The sequence below is a fragment of the Coenobita brevimanus genome, chromosome 26 (genome assembly GCF_032717465.1).
Source record: "Coenobita brevimanus isolate Jiangsu-jjx chromosome 26, ASM3271746v2, whole genome shotgun sequence".
In the NCBI taxonomy this organism is placed as follows: domain Eukaryota; kingdom Metazoa; phylum Arthropoda; class Malacostraca; order Decapoda; family Coenobitidae; genus Coenobita; species Coenobita brevimanus.
The window spans coordinates 22,798,036-22,815,347 of NC_136979.1; the positions used below are offsets into that span (position 1 = coordinate 22,798,036).

At 43.5% G+C, this 17,312-nt stretch overlaps 1 protein-coding gene across 1 annotated transcript in view; it reads left to right on the plus strand.

Moving 5' to 3' along the window:
• LOC145394076 (transmembrane protein 209) overlaps window positions 1-17,312 on the plus strand; it is a 478,224-nt gene that overhangs the window by 372,560 nt on the left and 88,352 nt on the right. The window contains exon 10 of the mRNA XM_080268043.1: window positions 2,929-3,087. Within this exon, the coding sequence (XP_080124169.1) occupies window positions 2,929-3,087 (159 nt within the window). The remainder of the gene's footprint in view (window positions 1-2,928; window positions 3,088-17,312) is intronic.

Consider the following 17,312-nt stretch of genomic DNA (forward strand, 5'->3'; position numbering starts at 1 on the left):
CCAAGGCCCAAAAATGCATCCCTATACTGTCCAATGTCAAGTTTTCCGCGAGATACGATACCCCGTCCAGCGATGGTTTTTACTTAACTAATTGCATCATTAAACCAGGGTATGTCTGTACTTATCAGTGCAATGACATAGAGAACTGGGGATACTTTCGTTCACAAGAGGAAGAGTTGTTGAGTAAAATGGTCGATAATTTGTTTCCGTAAGTGCTATACTTTCCAAGATATGAAGGTTTGAAAACAAGCAATTTTCAGCAGTTTCCGAAAAATTGCCGTTACTGAGGAGACAACTTCGTTAAATATTGCCCAGCACGTGAGAGTTAAAATTGGCAGCCACCAAGATCCGATGTGTATGAGCCATGGACAGTTTTAGTGCCTGTGGTTTTGCCTCTAGCTGGTTCTTTCTAACTCTGATCTTCCTTCAGTGATGTCTTGGGAGTCTCACTGTCACCTGAATCTGTTTCCTCTATATTTTCTTTCATCACCACCTCACACTGAACCACTGCACCTGCAGCTGCCAAACTTGTCTCTGCTGCCACATCCATTGCCTACGTTGTACCTACAACTCTGTCTTTGCTGAGGCACGTGCATGGCACCAGCTCACTCCTTGCATGGTTTTTGGTTGCCTCAAAAATATTATCCCATGCTTCCATCGGAGAGTTTATTGCATGCTTGGGTATAAACATTTCCAAAACTTGACCAATGTCATTTCCACGTCTTGCAGGTTCTGCTCAGTTACATATGGTGGAGGCTGTTCAGGTGGATGTGGTTCATCTTCAGTATCCAAGTCCATATTATTATTGATGGCTTCAGCCTCAGTCTGTTGCAGCTCCTCCTCCTGTCTCTGTCAGAGAGTGGAGGTAGCTGAAAACGTGCCGATGGCAAAAATGCCTAACGTTGCTGTTGATTTCTTGATCGAGGGGCTACACTAGTGACGGTTTTTGATGGCTTGAAAGAAAATTTTAACTTGTGGATGTATGTCATCCAGTTAGGGTGGGTGACAAATCATATCCATAAGGAGGAGGACTTTGATTGGCATGTCTAGCTGTTGACATTTAGGTCTTGCATCAGGCACAAAATTATCTGCCATCTGTTTTGAGCAGATGGATGCAGTCAGCCCATTAGCAGAGGTGCACCAGTACACACTGTAGTTGTCTGTAATCTAACGTTTTTTGTAGCATCGTAGTTGCTGAGCAGTGCGTACCATCATTGGCTTCATTTTGTTACTGTTAGAAAGGTTTACACAAAGCCTAACTGTGAATTGTGATTTGTCTGGCTTGCAACCGCAAGCTTGTTTATGTTCATAAGTGTTCTACATCAATGACAGCACCATTTTCCAATGCTGGATTGTCTCTCCAAAGTGTAGATTTGATCCTTGAAGTAGCCTTCCTCCAGAATTAAGTTCTTCATTTATGTGGGGAAAAGGCTGTGCAGCTAACTCATCAGTTCCCTCTTGCTCACCTGTGAGTTTGGTACTGTAGATTTACTTACTTTGCAGGAAATGGTCCATTCAACCTGATGATGTTTTGAAACTACTGACTTGTTGAATTATTTTCTTGTGCCATGTCACATAAACATGCTGAACCAATGTCAACCATAACTTTAGCAGCATTCACAACACAGCATCACGCATCTAGCTGCATTGCATCTTGTCCTTATTCAATGATGATTATCCTCATGGTTGACTCAACTGGTTTGAGAGAACTCCCTATTCACATGTTCCTCCTCACCCCATACATGGCACTTGATTATCTCCATCTTCATCTCATGTGTAATCGTCTGCTAGTGGGCGGGTGGATGGGGTAGGGGGAGAACTAGGTGTGGTAAAGGTTTAAGGCTACTCAGGATGTGTGCAGGTGCGGGGTACATGATCGTGACCATGTTATAAAAAAGCGTCACTATCAGTTGATGGCCTAGGGGAGCAGCGCAGTAAATGGTATGCTTGCAGTGTCAACAGTAACGCCAGAGTTGGTCCTCTCTGCTTGCAGTTTTTTTGTATTATGAAATGAGACATGTATCAGGGATATACAAGGGTTGTTAACCCCCATTTTTCTGTACTAGATGAGATGAGCAATTCAAGTGTGTATATTACAAGGAAGGACTGTAGTGTGAGTGCCCACTGTGCTTTGAGTTTTTTTTTTTTTTTTTTGAATAATAAAACAGAGGAAGGAAAAACAAGTGAATAAAAAAAAAATAATAATCCATACACCAGATTACTGGCATCTTCCATTCATAACAGTTGGACTTGAACAGCTGTAGGTTGAGGTTTGAGGGGAAACAACTCTGGGGAAGTGATTTCCAGACAGTTCATTTCATCACTTGATTCATTCAGTATCTTTATTGGCTCCAAAGGTACTGGTGTTTCCACTCTTACATTCCTTGTTCACACCACTTACAGTCAACTTGGACAAATAAGCCTACCTAATTTACTGCCTCTGCCCTTGGGTAGGCAGAAACCCCAACTCCAATTCTATCTGGCCAGTGTGAGGGAGCATTAGAGGGTTAGTTGATTCCTCCTCATGACCACACACGTCTCTTTTGCCAGTTTGGCACTCAGGGAATACGTGGCAGTATTTACTCTCCTTTGTTCCAAGGATAGGTCTTCCGACTAGCTACTGGTACCAAGGTTAATAAATGTAGTTCTTTGATAGACAGGGAAACATTTGGGTTGACATTGTCACCTACAGGTAGTTATTCATGAAGTGGGTGAATAATCTGTGCTCCCATTGTTTTCAGCAGATTAATTTCCAACAAGTTGTGAGCTTATCAGCATGATTTTCACTAAGTAAGAGGTTGTTTGCCAAAATTAAAATGCACTGTATTGTATAATTTTGCAAGTAACCTGATCATGGACCATTCCACCACATTCCCATTCACATAACCAATCTAACCTCTAATCTTTTTCCTTTCTGAAATGCAACAGTTGGTTGGTTTCCTGGAGATTAGTGCCCATCAAGACTACCTGGTTCATCGGCTTCGGGAGTTAGCTGCAGGAGGGGCAGTGTCTGCCTTCCGATGGGATGGAGGCAGCCACACTTTTACCTCTGGACCATGGAAAGAGGAATATCCTACTGATACAGCTGTATGTGAACCGAAGTTCTTGTTCTTCTTAGGGTAATGATAATAATAAGACAGCTGAGCCTGCCTATGTGTATATAGCCAGGCACCATAATCCCATAAAGGGTGGCCATTTGTCTTCGAGATAATTGTTTTACAGGGGTGAGGCTCCAACCATCTGCCAACCCACTTGTTGACATGTAGAGAACGTGTATGGACTGGTTATAGGGTTACCACCCAGCATTGTAAATGGTTTCTTGTCTCACAGGTAACCATTTTGTCACTCATTGTGAAGCCACCTGAAAAGGAGAGTTCAGTAATAAAAAGTGATAGGGCAGAGAGGAAGGCAGACACAGAAAAAGAACGAAGAAGTTGAAGGAAGAAGTAGGCAGCACTACGTAAGTGAGTGGATGAATGACCTGTTGATATCTTCTTGTATCATTTTATCTAGCAGGGTTGCCCAGCACTCCCATGATAAAAAACCATAACCATGTGTACTGACGTTCACTATGACCATGGGGGCCACCCTTTGTGGGTGACGACCCCAGAGGTTCCACTTTATGCGTTGGTCCTGCGTTCCTTCTTGGTTCCATTTCCCCATGGACGTATTTTATCACCCTGCTCACCCTACCATTCCACTCACTCACCCAGCCCATTGTAGCTAATATTAACATGAATGTTGAAGTTAAAAGATTACTGTAATTGGCCACCTTGTTAGAGTAATTAGTTTTCTTTACTTCTAACTTTGGTCATCTGAGGCACTGTTGTAGCAGCTTCCAACCACAACAGTAACTTCCCTGTAGGATCCCTTCATAGCCCTTTAGATAGTTCCCCCCTAACCCTGGCTGGGCTGAGTCTTTGTAAGGGAGTTCCTCCTCCAAGTCATTGTTTTTTAACCAGTGTAAATTGTACCTTGTATGACACTTACAGCTTGGCTGGTGCAGACATCCATTGTGCCTCATATAAGTTCTGCAGCATGGCAAGGGTTAATTTGCATAGCAAACATCCAGACAAATACACACATTTTCAAAATAACAAAATACTTCAGTTGCAAGTTTTGGCATGAGATCAGGATCCTTGGAAGCAAAAAAAACAGTATTGAGATTGAAAAACTTTGGGTTTTTGTGTAGTTTCCCAAGAGAAATAGAACTTTTGTCTGATACAGTTACTTTTTTGCTTTGTTTTGTTTATAAAGGCTTCAACATGCTTGCAAGCATCATCCTTAGTCACCCAGTGGTGGCTCTGCATGCTGCTCAGTCTCTGGCAGCCTTCCTGTTCAGTCCCATATCCCTGAGGTCATACGCTATTTTCATCTCTTATGTCTCACTTTGATCTGCCTTTCGCAACCTTACCCTCGACATTCACACCTCACACCTTCTGCACCCAATTGTCATCCTCCCTGCTCTAAACAAGTCCAAACCATCTCAGTCTACCTCTCCTCATCACAACACCAATACATTCAAGCCATATCCTTCCTCACAGCTCTTTAGTTGCAATGCTTGCCCTTCCAGGCCTCACATTCAGGATGAAATGTAGCTGATAGAAACATATATATATACTGTATATATATTTTTTTTAATACAAAATTGCTGTGCTTGCAGTTCCTAAGTATTTTTTGTATTATATGCAAAGCAGCTGAGTGGCAAGTGAAGGGTGGAATGATGGCAGTCAGGTGAGAATTAATGGGTGGTCCGCATCAGTATACACAGTTGTGAGTAAGGGAATCATGATAATTCTACTCTACAACACTTCTTTCCAAATCATCAGTTCACCATTAAATGGTCAAGATTTACTTTTCTGGTTTATTTTTCCATGTTTGGTGAATAAAATAATGAATAGTAGTTAACAAAATACTGTAGACTTACTATGAGCATTTTACACTTATGCAAGACACTGCAATCATGTGTGTTACATTAGTGTGGCCCTGGATATGAGTGGTTTTGTATATAGTGCAATGATACAGCCTGTGTATAAGAGTATATATCAGATATCCAGGAAAAATGGTAAGCTGGAAGGTAAATTCCCCAAGCATCCCAGTTAACTGGGATTGTTCTGTATTGAATGTCAAGTTTTCCATATCCTCACCTCATTACTGGTTGTATGACATTCATTAGACAGCAGACTCTTACTACACGATAAACTGGTGTGCGACGAATTGCTTGTATAAGCAGTACAATGATGAAAAGCTAGGATCTCTCTTCAGTACAGTATATGATATCATTTTTGCTTATACTATCATTACAATCCTGTACAAAGCCTCAATGGTCAGTGTAAGATTGCTATTTTGATATATATGTTTGCCAGCATACAGTAATTTGTTTGTTACAAGATGGCCCTTAAACTTGGTCACTGTCAGCTGTGTTAGTGTCAGTGATGGACCAGTAGTCTGATGTTGGAATTCAAGCAGCAGGTGAAGTGCACTGACGTTTAATAACTACTAGCTTAGGTGAGTAGAGAGCAATTTTTTCATGACTTGCCGTATTTCCCACGATACAGTATCTATCTATCGCCAGATGCCATAATCCCGTAAGGGGTGGCCATTTGACTTTGAGTTACCGTATTTCGCGGCATATAAGACGCACTTTTTTGTCTCAAAGTTACCTTAAAATATCCCCATGCGTCCTGCATGTTAGACTAAGGCAGGTTAGTTAGGCTTCACTGAGAAGAAACTCTTATAAAGATGATCATCTCAATGCTTAGCAACCACAGGTGTTTTCTACAGTATGCAGACTTGATTTTATTTTTAAAAATAATATACACTAGTGTGTATATGCAGCAGATTTAAGAAACACCCGAGATCAGAATCACATAAAACTTTCGCGGGTTTGTTTACAGCTCAACTGGCTAACATCGTGAAGATATTTAGCAGTTTAGCAATTTAACAGTTTAGCATCCGCACTATTCCAGCAAGCTAACGTACATGATCACTGGTGAACTGTCTGCTAACCTTCTGAAAGGCAATCATGACCACTTTGCTTGCCATCGATTCACTAACGAGCAAAGCAATCATACTGGAGAGATGCTGGCTAGTGAAACTGCCAAGTCATCAAAACAGACTTTCGTCACGTATAGAAATACAGTAACCCTAATTAGGTCAGTTACTTTTGTGACATTTTGTGAGTGTATATATGCAGCAGATATTAAAACATGCAAGTTCAAAAACACAAAGCATTCACGGTTTGTTTTCAGCTCAACTGGCCAATACCGTCAAGGGGTTTAGCGGTTTAGCAACTTAGCAGTTTAGTGTCTAGCGTACACCCTACTCTAGCAAGCTAACATGCTCACTGGTGAACTGTCTGCTAACCTTCTGAAAGGCAATCATGACCACTTTGCTTGCCATCCATTCACTAACGAGCAAAGCAATCATGCTGGAGAGATGCTGGCTAGTGAAACTGCCAAGTCATCAAAACAGCCTTTCGTCACGTATGGAAATTCAGTAACCCTAATTAGGTCAGTTACTTTTGTGATATTTTGTGAGTGTATATATGCAGCAGATATTAAAACATGCAAGTTCAAGAACACAAAGCATTCACGGGATTGTTTTCAGCTCAACTGGCCAATACCGTCAAGGGGTTTAGCGGTTTAGCAACTTAGCAGTTTAGTGTCTAGCGTACACCCTACTCTAGCAAGCTAACGAAGTTACAGCTTCACTTTTTCAGCTAAGTGAAGTACTTTAGCAATGTCTATGCAACTCAGGGCACACACAATTACAGTATTTTGTTATGAAAATAGGATAAAATTCACTGAGTAGCATAACTGATGCAATATCTGAAATAGCAGTGCCTGACGGGCATTCATATCAGCGTCCGCCATTTCTGCTGTATTCTTAGCAGACGGCGATCAGAATGATTGACAACGTTCACTCTCTGCATCTCTGCTGCCTAAGCAAAGCTCTCATGATCGGCAATGGGGATCATTTAGGCCGTAACGTCCAAATTTGTTAGGTTAGGTTAGGTTAGGTTAGGTTGTAAAATCGTTTGCCATTTTGGACGTTACGGCCGAAACGACCAGAATCCTAAGGTGTAGGTGAGAGTTTGGTGTGGGTGTAGTTAAGGAAGTAGAAGTGGGAAGAGTCAGGCTAGGGAACTGATAATCCGCTTATTATAATTCCTTCAGCCCAGCAATGTATTTTATAGGGTAGTTTATTCATGCTCGCCATATGATTTTATTCAGTTCAGGAAACATGTACTGAGGAGGTTAATGTGGGCTGTATCAAATGCCCCAAGTCTGAATATAGCCTGTGCTCAGTTAAAACGATTGCCAAGTTAAAATCGTATGAAGTGTGGTATAAGCAATTCAATGGATGGTACTGAGGACCATTTACTGTATGAAAGTGACAGTGAAACAGTGATGATGACCGTGGTGATGACTTCCAGTGATGCTTCAGGACTCGGGAAGTAGTGATGAATTCTCAGGATTTGAAGACGAGTGAAATTTTCACCATGTCAGTAATATGAAGTGAATATAGGTTTTAGGTGATCATGACAGATGCAACCATGGAAAATTTAGGATCAATGGTGCTGTACACCTTTAGTCTTGCACTGACGATGTTTGGATGAATAAATTGTTTGAGATGTTTCATGTCCTTAAGTGATGATATTTATATTGAACAACCAAATACATTTTGATGTTTTTGGCATATAATAAAGCCACTGGGTACTCCAAAACGGACTGATGTAAATGTTTCAGAGGTGAGCGAATGTTGCATGTGGTGTGTACATGTGTGCGTGTGTACCATAGCGACTAGGAGGCAGTGTTAAGACCAAAAATGGATGTTTTCACAGTACTCGAATGTTTTGAGATGGATGTCTGTTTTTAGCAAATTCTGGTAAGAGAAATATGCATTTTTAATTGTTGATGCTGCAAGGAAAACAGCTGACAGTAAGGGAGTGATACTGGGAGAAGAGGGTTGAGCCAGTTGTCTAGCGCTTGGGATGCAGCAGTGTTGCTAAGAGATAGTTTCACCATTCTCGACATGTTTTGAGATGAATGTCTGTTTTTAGTAAATTGTGATCAGTGAAGAACGTATTTTTAACTGTTGATGCTGCAAGGGAAACAGATGAAAGTGATGAAGTGATACTGAGAGGAAGGGGTAGAGACTGCTGTCTAGCGACTGGGAGGCAGCAGTGTTACTAAGGTGTAAAATGGATGTTTTCACCATAGTATGTTTTGAAATGAATGTTTATAGTAAATTATGATCAGTGAAGCATACATTTTTAATTGTTGATGCTGCAAGGCAAACATAGCTGACAGTGAAGGAGTGATACTGAGAGAAGAGAGTAAAAACAGCTGTCTATCCTGTTCCCAAGCAGCCATGCTATATTGAACTTTGGTTGTAAAACATTGTAATTTGTGTATTTACAAGTGCTACCTTTTTATATTATTTGTGGAGGTAATTACAGGTTAGTTAGAGTGCATGATTAATGATGGTAGTAGTCTGATATTGTGCTTGAGTCAAGGCAATGTGAGGAAATTTGTAACAGGTGTGGAATATGACGGGGTTCTTTTAGGATAAATGAACTGATGTGAACATTCATTGTATTTTATGTTTTCGTCAGTGAATGAAAGAATAGAGTTTATTGACTTCATTTGTGGTTTTAAATTCATAAAATATTAAAAACAGTGTTTATATCAGTTTACTGATACATTTTTATCAACAAAGTTGAGATGGCCTCGTGGTTTGAAGTCACGTTTTGTTAAGATGGGGTTTTGTTTTCTCTTTTCCTGTATCATTCTTTGTACATAAAAGAAGAAACTAAAGGATGATGAGCAGTACTGAATAGAGTCTGAAAGGTGAGTGTTGTATCAAAGTGATAGTGTCTCATATCCGTCACGTTTTGTCAAGAAGGGGCATTGTTTTCTTTTCCTGTACCATTCTTTGTATATAAAAAAAGAAACCAAAGGCTGATGATCAGTAATGAATAGATTCTGAAAGGTGAGTGTGTATCTGTGTGGTAATGGCTCTTATCAAGAAACCTTACTGCAGTCTTGGTTGGGGCAAACTTTTTTTTCACAGAACTGCCCTGCCAGAATTAGGGTGCGTCTTTCACAATGCTGCGTCTTACATGCCGCGAAATACGGTATTTGTTTTACGGGAAGGGGCACTAACCCTCCACCAACCCACTTGTTGACACGTAGGGAACACGTATGGTTTGGTTATATATTTACCACCCAGCGTTGTAAATGGTTTTTTGGCTTACAGGAAACCATTTGGCTTGTCACTCAATGTAAAACCACCTGTAAAGGAAAGAAAAGCAATAAGAAGTGACAGGAAAGATGGGAGAAATAGGAAGAGAGGAGGACCGGCACAGAAAAAGAATGATAAAGGCTAAGGAAGAAGTAGGCAGCACTAAATCAAGTGAGTCTATGATGGTCACCACCACCTACCACCAATGATATAATGTGCATGGGCTTATAATGTGCACCCGTAATTTGGCAACTGATATTAAGAAAAGAAATAATAAATGGATGAATAACATAGTTTAATTAACTAATTCATTTTCAGCATCCACTGATAAGTTGTGAGGGAAAATAATTTTGCATTAAAGTATTTAACCATCTGACACCGGTTCACATCTGAGGGCGTTTTAATACTTCCCTGGCATGTTTAACCCCTGTGCACCAGGTGATGGTTATATCCGACGTGAAATTGGTGGATAGGGGATGCCAGGGGACGGCTTTAACTGCAGGTGTTTTGGCGCCACAGTTTGAAGTGGCCATCACTTGATCTCGTCACTAAAGGGTGGGGATAGCCTCCCAGCACCCGAGGGAAGCATACCTCAGTCATCTCTGTGACTCTGTCAGGTGTAGGATGATGTTTTCTCACATCTCTCATTAGTTCCTGTTACCGTCTTGCGTGGCCTCTTGCATTGTCTGCCCCTGCCAAGTCTCTTTCTAAGAATACTAGTAAAGGGCTCAGTGATAGTGCCATAAGGCATGCTTTGGATGCAGCAGTGTCTAGTTTATCTAGTAGAGGAGTAAGTTATCACATTGAAAGCAAAGCCATAGTTGGCACTGTGGGCAGATGCACGAATACCTCCTCTCTTGTGCTGAAAATTAGTTCTCTTCCTCACATCATTACTCATCAACCCAAGGACCTACAGACCTGGGGATACTTCCAATTGCAAGAGAAAGAGTTGGTGATTAAATGGTTGTTAATTAGTTCCCCAGGTGTTATACTTTCCAAGATATTAAGGTTTGAAAACAAACAATTTTCAGCTTTTTCCGAGGAATTGCCCGTAGTGGGGTGACAACTGCGTTAAATATTGCCCAGTGTTTGGGGGCTAAACTTAACCTCCACCCTTTGGGAAGCAGCATTTGCCATGTCAGTTCGGGTCCAGGGGCTGCCAGGTGGCAAGTATAACCACATTTGTCTTCCTGCCACCATTTGAACCAGCCACCATTTCATCTAGGTACCCAAGGGTGGGGAGGGACCCCTGGCAGCTCATGCACGCGAGGTTCAGACTGTCGCTTAATGTGTCCATGTGTGGAGTGAAGTCTTCTAAAACATCCTTGTCCGATTCTGTCCCCATCCCCTCAGGCAGCCATCTTGCATCATTCACCCCTGCCAAACTTCTGCTGGTGGATTTAAAAAAAAAAAGGGCTAAGTGATAGTGCAATAGGGCATGCTCTAGATGAAACTGTGTCTAGTTTATCTGACAGTGATCAAACTTCGTCTGAAAAAGCAGGAAGTTATCACGTAGAGAGTGGCGTGTCACGTGCTTCTTCCCTTTCCCACTCTGACACATCTGAAAACGCTCCTACAGTGCTTCAGGAGGTGGAATTGGCTTGTGACAGAGGCGACTTCACTTTTAAGGAAGAGGTGGACGGCCCTGGAGCAGCGAAAAGTGAAGGAGACAGTGATGAGAGTGACGGGCAACAAGTCCATAAACGCCGCTGCCGCGTCTCAGCACCACACTCTTATCAAGTGCGGTGCAGTCTCTCCCAGCCACAACCCTCATCAGCACAACCAAGCACTTCAAGGGCCATTTCCCCACAACCTGGCCCTTCATATGTGGGGAGAGGGCAAACAATGGCTGCACATGATCTGCATGGCCAGCATGGCCAGCCAGCATCTCCCCAGGGAGTCCCTGAATCAGGTGAATCATCACGTTCATCATCCCCTACCTCCACCTCTCCCTCCTGCTTTTTTTGACTACCACCGTGAGCATAAGTTCTAAACACAGGTGTGTGGGAGATTGTAAACAGTGGAGAAGTATGTGCATTTTTTTTTTTTTTTCTTCTCATAAGTGATAATGAGTTTGCAAAGATAGTACTGTATGTAAAGTGAAGGTTGTAAATATCTTGAGTCACCCTAGCAAGAATGGAAGAAAACCCAGTGCTCACCTGCAGAAAATTACCTTCTTGGGCCGAACTTCTTGACTTCTCTTGCTCTTGAAATTAGTTTGGAAAATATGTGATATGCACTGTAATTGTGATATAAAGTGCAAATATTATAAGTGCTGTAGATTATAAGTAGTAAGGTCAGTATTATCACCATAACCAAAAAAGTGCAGAAAAGCATAAATAGAAGTAAAAGTGATTACTTCATTGTCAACCATAGTGCGTGCAACCTGCGGAAAAGTTATTATGGAAAATGCATCATCACAAAAGTCTTCTCTCAAAGTGAATACAAAGTGCAAAGTTTGTAGACAGCCATGGGAAAATAAGTAAATATTTATTTTTTCACCTTTTCTGGTATTTGCATCAGTTCTCACACGCACCTACAGGGCATAGTGTCACTCTGTTATGGCCAGAAAACCAATGATGAGCTACATGTACAAGGTGATGATTCATACCTATGGCAGTGAGTATGGAAAGTGGAGGAATGAAGTGAGAAAGGTGAAAGTGTCTCATAATGAAGGCAGGCTAGTGTTATAATCGCACTACTCTGACAGCCCGGTCAGTGCTGCCAGTGCAAGCCAGGGACTAGGTTTCCATGGCCTAAGTTGGAGCTGAGCACTGGTGCGCGGACACAGCTCAACATCACCACCTTAAGATACCTCTATTCTCTTTGTTCTTACTCATTGACAGGACTACCTGCAGACCTGGGGATGGTTTCATTTCCAAGGCAAAGAGTTAGTGAGTAATATGGTTTTTAATTTATATCTCTAACTGCTATACATTTCCAGATATGAAGGTTTGAAAACAGGCTGTTTTGGGGAAATTGCCTGTAGGGAGAGCATGCTGGCCTCAAAATAATCCAGGCCCGTAGAGGTTAAAACCGTACCAAACTCACAGAGTGGTGTAGCAGGCTCTCTCATGCACCTGAGGGTGCAGGGAGTGGCTAGCTGGGACAGAGGTGGGGAAGGGGGTGGGGGGGCACCCAGGGGGACTGAGGAGGGAGAGGGAGAGGCAGGCAGGGGGGCAGAGTACATGTATACTGACTGTGGTCAGCCACTCACACACTAGTACAGATAAACACCAGCCAGTTGACATAGTGTATATATATATATATATATATATATATATATATACAGTAATCACTCTAATATCCGGACGCCCAATAACCGAACATCCCCACTACCTGGACCTTATCGTCCTGGGATCCAACATTCCCAAAATGGTCCGAAAACCCAAAAAAATAAAAAAAAATAAACAATTTTTTCCCGTCCATAATTTGAACTTGCTGCGCGTGCCGCGGGAGAGCATTGTTTTGGTGCATCATTCCTCCGACGTCCGATAAAGCGCCGCTGCATCCTCCCCACTTCCCGCCTGTCTCTCACCGCGATTGGACCTACGCTCTTCGCAATGGCTGCCCACGTGCTCGCTTTTGTGGTGGTGCCCTACCTGCTGCAGGGCCTCCTGCTGCTCTCAGGCCTCCTCTTAGTGTGTGTGATGATGGCTCCACCACCTGAGAAAAGGAAGAGAGTGGTGTTGACTCTGGAAAAGAAGAGGGAGATATTGGAGAAAGTTGATGCGGGTTGGTCTTCTTCCTGCATTCTCCGCGAGTACAACCTGGCCCGGTCGACTTTGTTCGATATCAAATGTTCCCGAGACAAACTCATGCAGTACACGGCTGACTTCTCGTCGAGAAGCAAACGCAACGTGGAAAGGAAGGTTATGTTTACCCCCAAGTTTGCAGAAATCGACCGATCCACGTTGATTTGGTATCGACAGCAACGTGCAGCTGGTGTGATGGTACGTGGAACGGAGCTGAAGGCTGCTGCTGAGAAGTTCGCAAGGCTTCACGACGCCCTAGACTTCAAGGCATCCGAGGGTTGGCTCTTCGCGTTCAAGTTGCGACATGGCCTTACTAACCGTAAAGCACATGGCGAAGCATTGGACGCTAACGAGGATGGAGTTGACGAGTTTCGGCACAAGGTGAAAGGCTTGATCGACAGGGAGGGCCTAACTCTCGGTGAAGTCTACAATGCTGACGAAACTGGCCTATTCTATCGCTCACTGCCAACGAACACTCTAGCTGAGGAGGCGGAGAAGCGTGTATCTGGCCGCAAGCTTTCCAAGGAACGGATATCTGCTTTGTGTTGTGCTAGTGCTAACAGCATGCACCGGCTTAAGCCTGTTGTTGTTGGCTGTGCAAAGCAGCCTCGGTGCCTTCGTGGGGTGATAGATGTCCTTCCTGTCGTCTGGTACCATTCTTTGAAAGCATGGTTCACAGCTGTGATTTTCAGAGACTGGTTTCACCGTCACTTCGTCAAGGAGGTCATCCATTACTAGACGAAGACACTGGGAATCCCTCGTGACCAGGTAAAGGCTCTCCTTCTGCTCGACAATGCACCTGCCCACCCGTGCGACAAGGACTTGGTTGCTGAGAATGGCCGTATTAGGTGCATGTTTCTGCCACCTAATACGACTGCTCTCATTCAACCCTTGGACCAAGGAGTGATCGTGGCAACAAAGCGCCTATACCGTCGGAAGTTCCTGGACGAGGTGATGGTTGTTCTCGAGGACGAGGACGAGCGCAGGGAAGGATGGGACACACAAGGCAAGCGGACTTTGGAAAACCTTCGCCGCTACAACATCAAGTCTGCGCTGTACAACTGGGCTAGTGCATGGAAGGAAGTCCCTGTGAAAACTCTGGAAAATGGTTGGTCTCGTCGGCTTCTCGGAACGGATGTGGAGTACGATTTTGTACAGTAGGGTTTGACGTGGATGACTTCCATGCACTGCTACGTACGCGCGGCGACGATGTTGATGTGGACGATGTTCGTGAGTGGTTGGACGACGACGAGGGCGATCCTGGGTATCAGACGTTGTCTGATATCGAGATTGCATCTTCGGTTGCTGGTGTCAGTACCGAACTTGAAGATTCCGACGACGAAGGCGACGATGATGCGGACTCCTCTCAGCAGGACACTACTCCAGCCATCCCCAAGCTGAGCGCACTCCGGGAACATTTAGAGTTCGTCCTAGACTACCTGGAACACCCGGACTGCGACAGGGAGATGGGGCCCTTGGGACTCGTGGAGGAAGTGCGTGCTCTCAGGCAGTGCATCATCAATCGTCAGAATCGTCGTTCCTTGCGTCAGTCAACAATTGACAGTTTTTCCAGGCCTGTGACCCCCGCTGTGCCCAGCCCTGGCTCCACTCCGTTGCCTCCCCAAGACAGGCCCTCATTCTCTGAGCCACAGCCCAGCACATCAGCCATGGTGGAGTCACCGCTCGACGTGAGTTTGCAGCTTTCTTCAGACTCCTCTGCAGTGGGTACGCCATCACCACGACCCAGCGATGCACCCCTAGGTCGCCTGCCAGTGATACTCTCGGACTCTGACAGTGAATAGATGCCAAGAACTTCTCCACTAGACCACACGGGAATTTTGAGTGTTGTGCAGTGAAAAAAACGATGTGTTGTGTTAAGGTTTTCAAGTTGAGAGAAAAGACTCAGTGGAAAATAAATTTAACGTAAATAGACTTCTTTGTTTTGGCTTTTGAAAATGGGAAAAAAAATGGGAAAAGTTAAAGTGCAACACTAAGTTACAATGGAGCATTATTTGGACAAAAGTGAACACTGTGAAGAGAACGGACTTCTGTGTGTTATTGACTAAGTTCAGTGCAAGACTTCAGGAAGAGTGTACTGCAAGTGCTTCAGGAAATCGTTCTTACTGTCAGAGTCCGAGAGGAGGCGGTTATTCATCGAGGTGGCCAGGGACTTGCTCTAAGTAGCCAGAATGTTTCATACTGTACTTTTTTCCATACTATACTTACCAGAATGTTTCATACTGTACTTTTTTCCATACTATACTTACCTCATTTCACTCTTTAATGTCCTTTATTGGTGTGAATAGGGTGTTAGTAGCTATGCATGTGCAGTAGGAATGTGTTTTTCTGAGTTAGGCTAGGTTAGGTTCCATAAGTACCAGAATGTTTATTAATGTATGAACATACTTCTAAACCCTCATTTTATGTTTCTTTTGCATTTATTTCAGTCATTTATGTGCCTTATTGGTGTGATTTGGGTCTTAAATAGGTGCTATGCATGTCCAGAGGGAGTTGTATAGGTGTTTCTCTGAGTTAGGGTCCGTAAGTACAAGTCCATAAGCTGGGGCCCAATATCCGGACAAAACCAATAACCGGACCTACCAATGGCTCTATTACGTCGGATATTGGAGTGATTACTGTATATATATATATATATATATATATATATATACAGTAATCACTCCAATATCCGGATCAATAGAGCCATCGGTAGGTTCGGATATTGGTTTTGTCCGGATAGTGGGCCCCAGCGTATGGACTTGTACTACGGACCCTAACACAGAGAAACACTATACAACTCCCTCCGACATGCATAGCACCTATTTAACAACCAAATAACACAAATAAGGCACATAAATGACTGAAATAAATGCAATAGACACATAAAATGTGGGTTTAGAATTATGTTCATACATTAATAAACATTCTGGTACTTATGGAATCTAACCGAACCTAACCTAATCCGAACCTAACCGAACTCTGAAAAACACATACCTACTCCACAAACATCAGCTAAGTATAGAATGGAAAGAAGTACATTATGACACTTTCTGGTAAGTAAAGTAAGGGAAAAAATACAATATGAAACATACAGGTAAATATAGTATGGAAAATAGAACAACATGAAAAATTTAGGCTACTTACAGCAAGTCACTGTCCACCTCGATCAATAACCCCATCATCTCGGACTCTGACAGTAAGAACGATTTCATGAAGCACTTGCACTACACCTCTTCCTGGAAGTCTTGCACTGAACTTAGTCACAAACACACAGAAGTCCGTTCTTTTCACAGTGATCACTTTAGTCCAAAAAAAGTTCCAATAAATAAAAGTGTTGCACATAAACTATTCCCAAGTTTTTTTAATTTACCAAAGCCAAAACAAAGAAGGTTAGTTACGTTAAATTTCTTTTCTACTTAGTCTTTTCTCCCAACTTGAAAACCTTAACACAACACACCGTTTTTTTCACTGCACAACACTCAAAATTCCCGTGTGGTCTAGTGGAGAAGTTCTTGCTGTTTATTCACTGTCAGAGCCCGAGAGTATCACTGGCAGGCGTCCAAGGGGTGCATCGGTGGGTAGTGGTGATGGCGTACCGACTACAGAAGACTCTGAAGACAGCCGCAAACTCACGTCGAGCGGTGACTCCACTGTAGCTGATGTGCTGGGCTGTGGCTCGGAGCATGAGGGCCTGTCTTGGGGAGGCAACGGAGTGGAACCAGGGCTTGGCACAGCGGGGTCACGGGCCTGAAAACTGTCAATCGTTGACTGACGCAAGGGACCGACGATTCTGGCGATTGATGATGCGCTGCCAGAAAGCACGCACTTCCTCCACGAGTCCCAAGGGCCCCATCTCCCTGTCGCAGTCCGGGTGTTCCAGGTAGTCTAGGATCGAACTCTAGATGTTCCCCGGAGTGCGCTCAGCTTGGGGATGGCTGGAGTAGTGTCCTCTGCTGGGCGGAGTCTGCGTCATCATCGCTAACTTTCGTCGTCGGAATCTTCAAGTTCCGGACTGACACCAGCAATCAAGACGCGATCTCGATATCAGACAACGTCTGATACCCAGGATCGCCTCGTCGTCGTCCAACCACTCACGAACATCGTCCACATCAACATCGTCGCCGTGCGTGCATGCAGCCGTGCATGGAAGTCATCCACGCCAAAACCCAGAAATCGTACTCCACATCTGTTCCGAGAAGCAGACGAGACCAACCATTTTCAAGAGTTTTCACAGGGACTTCCTTCCATGCACTAGCCCAGTTGTACAGTGCAGACTTGATGTTGTAGCGGCGAAGGTTTTCCAAAGTC